General features: G+C 56.1%; 1 protein-coding gene across 4 annotated transcripts; it reads right to left on the bottom strand.

Moving 5' to 3' along the window:
* Nucleotides 1–2,411: 2,411 nt before the first annotated feature.
* On the bottom strand, nucleotides 2,412–6,138 carry SMIM41 (small integral membrane protein 41). 4 transcript variants are annotated; one of them, XM_049881545.1, is made up of 3 exons: nucleotides 5,708–6,138; nucleotides 4,242–4,366; nucleotides 2,412–4,041 (listed from the first exon to the last, which is right to left on the bottom strand). In XM_049881545.1, exon 1 carries the CDS (start codon nucleotides 6,136–6,138, stop codon nucleotides 5,860–5,862), a length of 279 nt encoding a protein of 92 aa, XP_049737502.1. In that variant the 3' UTR covers nucleotides 2,412–4,041; nucleotides 4,242–4,366; nucleotides 5,708–5,859. The 4 variants fall into 4 exon arrangements, with proteins under 4 accessions (XP_049737502.1, XP_049737506.1, XP_049737503.1 ...); XM_049881549.1 differs by having other exon boundaries at nucleotides 2,412–2,914; XM_049881546.1 differs by having other exon boundaries at nucleotides 4,242–4,361.
* Nucleotides 6,139–7,781: the final 1,643 nt, after the last annotated feature.

Genomic DNA, 7,781 nt, shown 5'->3' with positions numbered 1-7,781 from the left:
CATTATATAACAAAAGAAAACCCCTATTTCCATACAAGGTCATATCTACAGGTACAGGGGTTAGGACTTCAACATAACTTTCTGAGGGACACAGTTCAATCCATAACAGTATCTACACTGGAAGTAGGGGCGAGGGGGCCACCGAAACCCTATGGAGCCCAGCCCTCCGACACACATGGAGTCAGCATGGTTAACTGGTATAGGAAGGGACCAGAAGCTGGTATGGATGAACACAATGTGGGGCGTGGGGTGCACCCAGACAGCATGTGCCTCACATGAGAGAAATAGGGGAGAACTGAGGATGTGAAGGAATCTGACCCCAGCTCCCTGCTCTCTGAGAGAGGGCAGGGAAAAGGGTACCCTCCGAGGGGGCCCAGAGGGACGAGACTCCTGATCCTGGGGGAAGCACCAGGGGGTCTAGAGGAAGGAAAAGGAGGAAGAGGGGGAGTCAGAAAAAGAGCAGAGCGCTGTGAGGAAGAGTGAAGACCAGGAGAGCTCTTGCAGCATTCCGGGCCAGGCAGGGAGTTGGGGTGTGGGGGAGGTGCTGAAGTCTCACCCCTCAGGGCAGGATGCAGGACTCTGGCCTCACAGAAGTCGGCTGGGGCTTGAAGGGAATCCTAGAGCCATGGAGAGGGGTGAGGTTCCTTCCTGTGTTTTAGTTTTTATTGTTTTATTTTGCATAGGTGATATGTGTTTGAGAAAGCATCCATAGGGCACAAAGCAGTATGCTATAAAAAAGATCTATTGTCTCCTGACAATGGATCCCCCAGTTCGCTGGCTCAGGGGCAACCTGTTACCACTCTCCTGTATGCAGGGCTCCTTCTTCGTCGGGCCGGGCCATAGTGGGCTGTATGGTCTGACAAGCAGTCTTCCCCACGCTCCCCAGCTACTCAGGCCAGTAACCAGGGCCTTGTCCTCCCCACCTCCCTCTCTGTCATCCCTCGCATCCAACTAGCGACCAAAGCCTGTACTGAAAATATTGTATGGATCTGTCCCTCCTCCTCCGCCCTAGTCCAGGCCACCATCATTATTGCTGGCCTTCTTGTTATCTCTTTACTTCCAGCCTGCCCCCGCCCCCAGTCTACCCCCAATTTCCTAAGATCCAGATCTTACCATGTCACATCCCAGCTTGAAAATTTCTAGACACCTTGACGCTCCCAGGATAAATCTCAGCTCCTCTCCAGGCTGGCCTCTGCCCACCCCTCCAGTATCAACTCCCTTCACACTTCCGGTTCTAACTGCCCTGCTAACGCATCCCCTGCTGCTAAAGCACCCCCTGTTGCTAACACACCCCCTGCTCTATGCCTCTCTGTGCCTCTGCCCAGGATGCTCTCCCTCCCCTTCTTCACCAGGCGAAGGCCCATTCATTACGAGTTCTGCCAGCTCCCCAGCAGGGTTCATCACCCTCTCTCTGCTCTTGGCCCTGCTGGTGGTGTGCGCTTCTCACCGTCTATCTGAGCTTCACTTTGGTGGGCACCACTCTTTACTAGACCATGAGCTCCTCAAGGCCGGGGGCTCTGTCTCGTTCACCTCCTCATCCCAGTTCCCAGAGCATGCCTGGCACAGAGCGGTCACCAAATACTCTTGCAAAAGATGAATAAACCAAGTGTTCCCACACACAGGGTGGGTGGTTCTACACCTCTTCACTTCCTTGAGGATGGTCGGGTTCAGGGCAAATAATGACGACATCATCACATGATAACTACAGTGTCGTTGTTGTGTGCCATCGCATTGATTCTGACTCATAGAGACCCTATAGGACAGAGCAGAAGTCCCCCATAGGGTTTCCCAGGCTGTAATCTTTACAGGAGCAGATTGCCAGGTCTCTTCTCCCGCGGAGCCACTGGTGCGTTTGAACTGCTGACCTTTCAGTTAGCAGCTGAACACTTAAGCATTGTGCCACCAGGGCTCCTAATTACAGTGTAGAAAGCCCTAATCTATGTGCAAGTACATTATCTATATGATTCTCACAAACAGATCATTGCCTCCATTTTACAGATGAAGAGACTGGGACTCAGTCTCTTACAATCTAGAATTCAGTGCACAACTCACAAAGTCCACTCTCACCTCAAAGCACCCTGCTCAGGCTGGACTCTGATCAGACCCCAACAGTCACCAGTTGAATGAAGAGTTGTTCTTACTCATACTGGCCACACGAGGGCAGCCGAGTGCTGGCGTGAGAGGCTCTATCCACCACCACCTCCAGCTCCTCGCTGCTCAGAAAGATTTGGGTCTGCCCCCTGAGGGAGGCATGGCCACCACTGAGGAAAGACCAGGGACAGGAGCCATGTCAATGGGTCTGTTATTTCAACATCTGCTAGAAACAGTTAAAACTGGAGACAGAGAAGAAAAAAATGAATTCCAAGAATCAGGGACTAGAAACATAGACTATATACTCCAAACTTGCATCACCAGCATATTTAATAACAAGCCACAGGAAGTGATGGGGTGTTGCTGGGGTACCCAAGACCTGCAAATGGGTGACACTGACCCACAGCCCTCAGTAAGGATGGGACACTGGCCTGTCAGGCCACCACTGCCCTGCAGCAGGGCCAACAGGACAGGGGCTGTACTCATGTCCTCAGAGGCCCAGTGGGCAGAGGGCATGGCCGGAGTCTGCTACACAGAACATCCAGGTGTGTGGTCACTTCGGTGCCCAGGATATGCAGCAGTCGCCAAAGGGGCTTTTCCATCCCTGGAGAGCTGCCCTCCCAGACCCACACCCACGAGTACTTCAGAGAGCTGAGTGGAAGAGTTCAGAGGCAGCAGTTGGGTGCAAAGATCCCAGGTTGAGGTCTCATCACAATGCAAGTCTCTCCCAGTCTGTCATCCGCACCAAAGGTGGCAAGAGCTCCCCAGAGAAGCAGGCTGGAGGGAGCACTCTTTGGGAGGCAGACCACGCAAGGTCAGGAATCTGTAAGAAACAGGTTCCCCCCTTCCCACCATCTTTGCTGGGAAAGGTGCTAGACTACATGGAAGGCGAGGAACAGATTCGATAAACCTCTGGCAGCCTTTTCCAGCTTAGTGCGAAACTCAGGGAGTGGAGGAAGGGCAAAGGCAAGATCCCAGCCCATCTGTCATCCTAGCCCTTCCCCCATGGACACCCTAGGCTAATGGGGGTGGGGTGGGGGTTCAAGGCTTGCTGGGAGTCCAGATGCTGGCTTCCCTCCATGGCGCTCCGAACTGCACCCATTCCCCCACCTCACTCCGAAGCTGGAGCCTGGTAGATGGGGTGACAGCAGCAGCACCCATTTCCCAATTTTCCAAATTCTTTTCCTCCCCACTCAGCCTGACAGCCTTGATCAGGGTCGGAGTTCAAAGCAAGCATCTCAGTACCTTCCCCCAGGAACACTGAGGTCCCCAGCTCACCCCACACCTGGCTCTGGGTGAGCTGAGGGGACAGCAATGGCATGAAGTTGGATGCAGAAAGTCTTTTCCTGCCCACCTCACCTCAGGCCATGCCCTTCCCACCACCAAATCTCTCTGTACCCAACACCTTCTGGACTTGAACCCAGAGGCCAAACCAAAAGCCATCACCCTTTAGCTCTGGCCCCCTGCTCTGATGCTTGGATTTTTTTCATAAATGTATATTCCAGCTGACCCTCTGAGTGCATCCCCGCCCCTCAGGATCAGGCCAAGAAAGATGAGTCCAGCTGGCTGGGAGATGTGCCAGCATCAAGAAGGCATCACATAAGGCCGCTGTGGAAGGGGGCAGTAACACAGGGGTTTTGGGTTCAAGTCCCTGAAACTGTATGGCAAGTGTGTGTGTGTATGTGTATGTGTGGGGGAGAGATAGGTTCATTCTTCTGGGAAGGGTGAGGCCATATTTTTCATCAGCATCTCAAAGAGTCGGGGAGCAGGTGGTGGAGAGCAAAAGAGGCAACCCAAGTAGGGGAATATGTCCTGAGTTTGGCGTCAGAAGTCCCAGGGTCCTGTTCCTGCTCTGCCTTTCACTTGAGCATGTGACTTCTCTCTGAGCCTCAGTTTTCCCGTTTGTAAAATAAAAGGGTTCGCAGTGGGTCTGGAGACTCCTCTGGCCAGCTGCGGAAGGAGAGAAGGGCACAGGGTCCAGCTGGGAGCAAGGGCTGGAAAGCAGCAGAATGTATGCGGCAAGAGGGATGGAAGAACCTGGATTCAAGAAAGGGAGGTCGTGCCTACTCCCTCTCCCAGGATACAGCAAAGTAATGTCTCCTGGGCCAGCCTGGCCGCCCTCATGCCAGGAGCAAGTAACACACACATACCTCACTGGCCGAGATAGACCTCTGTCCGCGGGGGTAGGAGTGGTGCCTCTGAGGTGAGAAGTCCGCAGCTCAGCAAGGCTGGCATGGTACGGCTGCCCAGGATTAGTGCCAAATCCTGGGCTGCTCTGTGCAGGGATCACACGTCGTCAGCTTCACAGCTGCTTAGCTGCATCCTGCCCACACCCTCCCCTTGCCCCTCACCAGCCCCTCCTCACAGGCACCAACCCTGACTCTTCTCAGAGGGGGACAGGTATCCTGCCTCTCTCCTTGGCAAGCAGGGGAGAAGCTCTAGGGGCAGGGGTAAGACATGTCAGAGTTACCCCCAACAAACACCACCACCCACAGAAAACCCACAGGAGCAACTAGATTCAAAACTGAACAGACCCTACCCTAGCGGCTCCACCAGAGGTGGCCTTGGCCTGGAGATACCCTGTCCTTTGGGCCACCCGCCCTTCCCTCCAGATGGCTCCTGTCCTTGGAGACAGGGCCAGGAGACCCAGACGGAGCCCCCACAGCTGCAACCTCTCAGCCCCAGCTTCCTGGAGCAACGTGCCCCTGAGGCCCCCCAGCTGCTGGGAACCTTGCCATCCATGGCCACCCCCACCCGCCTACACACACACACACACACACACGCTCCACCTCCACACCAAGCTACACACACGCTCCACCTCCACACCAAGCTCCTTGCTCCAGGCTACATTTGTCCCCCCAACCTGAGCAGGGGCTATAGGAGGGGACCTCAGCACACCTCTCATTCCCCAGGATCATCCTGGCCCTTAGCTCTGCCCTCAAACATCCCAATCCCTGCCTCAGAGGACAGTAACAGTGAGGACTCAATTACTCAAACTTCCTTCCAGGGAAAAGGCTTCAGGAAGGACAGGACAGGAGGGAGCTGAAGCCAAAGACCGGCTTGTCCAAGTTTTTGTGCCAAGTCTCTCCTGGTCTCCCAGTGCAGTAGGCGGGGCTGGGTCACTGCTGAGTTGGGCCTTTGCACCGGTGTGCTAGGGACGACCGGGGGAGGGGGGGCGGGGGGGGCGGGGCCAAGGGAAGAAGGGTTCCAGAGCATTGCGGCCCCTCCACAGACCGAGCCTCCCTTCTCTTTGATCAGCCGTGCCTCCTCTCCGGCTGGGCCCTGAGCACAGACCCACAACTATGTCCATTCCTAGCACAGAGACGGGACAAAAGGTGAAGGGCAACTGCTGCTGCGGAGAGCCGAGCAGGAGACTGATGGAGGGGGCAGCCCTTTCCCTCTGATCCCTGCACACCTGGGGTAGCTGCAGGCTTCACCTCCTGTGGATTTAGGGCCGGGGAGCTAGAGTCGCTGAAAAGCTGATTCTCCAAAGGTGGTTTTCCAAGCTTCCCCCTGAGGAGCACCCCTCAATAGCTGTTACCCCTCTACCCACCCCCACTCCCGCCTCCCTCCAGGCTACGTCCTGTCACCCCGGCTGCACTGCTGATTGTCTCACCTGTGGGCACGCAAGCTTCAAAGGAGGGTCTGGGAGCCTCCGCTCCATAGCGACGGTCGGAGCACTCCTGGTGGCGCCAGGGGACCCGAGGACCGCCCCCTCGCCATCCTGCGCGGAGTCCGAGGCCACTACCCTGGAGCACAGTCGGATGCCTACAAGTCGTCGTCGCCTCCGCTGCTGCCGCTGCCGGGCTCGGCCTCGCCAGACGCGCGCCGCTCGCGGTCCAGCAGCGCTGCCAGGCCCTGGGCGCGGAGGAGGAGACCGCCACCCAGAAACAAGACCCCACAGAGCACGAGCAGCGACAGCACACCCAGCACCGCCGCCTGCACCGCGCGCGGGGCCTCGGGGGGCTCCGGCAGCGCCCCCGACTGGTTGCAGCAGGCGCTCAACCAGGCGCCCCGGGCCGCAGCGCCCGCTTGCGAACCGTTCATGCTCCAACGCAGGCTGCCCTAAAGTGCGCTGGACCGCCAGATGTGCGGGAGTGCGGGCTGGCGACCCAGGCGGGGAGGGACCTGAGGGGCGGATCCCAGGCGCCCTACCCCCCACTCCTTGCCCAGCGAGGTCAGACTCTTCCTAGAGAAAGAGGGCTCCCCCAATGTGGACCACAGCCCCTTTTCAGGAGCGTCCAGGGGTTAGGGGGTATTCTTCTCCTGGCCAAGCCCACACACCCACTCATGGGAATGCAAGCTCCTGTCCCCAGCCAGCCCCGTCTCCAAGACTCTCTCTCTGCCTTGGGGAAGGAGGCCTAGAGGTTACACTTCCCTCAGAGCCTGAAAAGATCCTCCAGACCCCCATCCCTGGTGCTGGCTGGGGGGCTACGAACAAAGGCCATCCCCATCCCTGGGTTTTTGGTTCCTGGACCAAAGCTCAATACAGTTAGGTAGCCCAGGTGGCTGCTGGGACAGGAGGCAACAGGGCAGCCACCAGGACCTGAGTGATTCACATCCTTCCTCTCCCACCATCCCCTTTGGGAGCCCCCTGGGTCTGGACAAGCAGGTCAGTGCTTCCTTCAGCCTCCACAGAAGGAGGGGGTGGGGGTTTCAAAGCCTACCCCCAATCCTTTTCTCAGGCCCCATAGGCCAGGAAGAATCCTCTTTACAGAACAATGGGAGAGCACAGATTTCAATCAACAGGCTCCTGTCCTGACCTTGAGTAAACCCAGCCCTGCTCAGGATAGCTCAAGATATCACAAGGCCAAAAGGGATAGGGATGTTACTGTCCTGTCCACCACCGGCAGGCCGCTGCCAGCCGAGTGTCCCACAGCCAAGCCAGAGTGCGCGAGTGGAGCAGAGTCCAGCTGCAAAAAAGGAGGAAGTCTGCGGATGCTGAGATGGAGGGAAGACCATTCTGGTCAGATCTCCTGAAAAATCCTGTAGCAAGTCTTGAGCCCTCTTATAAAAAACAAAGTCTCTGCCAGCCTACACCTGTACCAGTCACCCCCTGCCATGGACTGAATTATGTCTCCCCAAAAATGTGTGTATTAACTTGGTTAGTCTATGATTCCCAGTGTTCTGTGGTTGTCCTCCATTTTGTGATTGTAATTTTATGTTGAAAGGATTAGGGTGGGGCTGTAACACCTCCCTGATCCAATGTAAAGGGAGTTTCCCTGGGGTGTGGCCTGCACCACCTTTTATCTCTTAAGAGATAAAAGGAAAGGGAAGCAAGCAGATTTGGGGACCTCATACCACCAAGAAAGCAGCACCAAGAGCGGAGCACGTCCTTTAGACCTGGGGCCCCTCCATCTGAGAAGCTCCTTGACCAGGGTAAGATTAATGACAAGGACCTTCCTCCAGATCTGGCAGAGAGAGAAAGCCTTCCCCTGAAGCTGACACCTTGAATTTGGACTTGTAACCTACTAGACTGTGAGAGAATAAATTTCTCTTGTTAAAACCATCCGCTTGTAGTATTTCTGTTACAGCAGCACTAGATAACCAAGACACCCCCTCGGGAGGTGTCAGATGGGAGTAATAAAGAAGGATCCCCAGACTGCTGCAGGCCAAGTGGTGGTCACACGTGATCGAGGACTTCCTGGGAATGGGCCTTCTCCATCTCCAATTCCCACTGCGCCCCTTGC

The sequence above is a fragment of the Elephas maximus genome, chromosome 4 (assembly GCF_024166365.1).
Source record: "Elephas maximus indicus isolate mEleMax1 chromosome 4, mEleMax1 primary haplotype, whole genome shotgun sequence".
NCBI lineage: Eukaryota > Metazoa > Chordata > Mammalia > Proboscidea > Elephantidae > Elephas > Elephas maximus.
The sequence above is the reverse complement of the archived record's forward strand: the minus strand, read 5'-3'. Positions and strand labels throughout refer to the sequence as shown.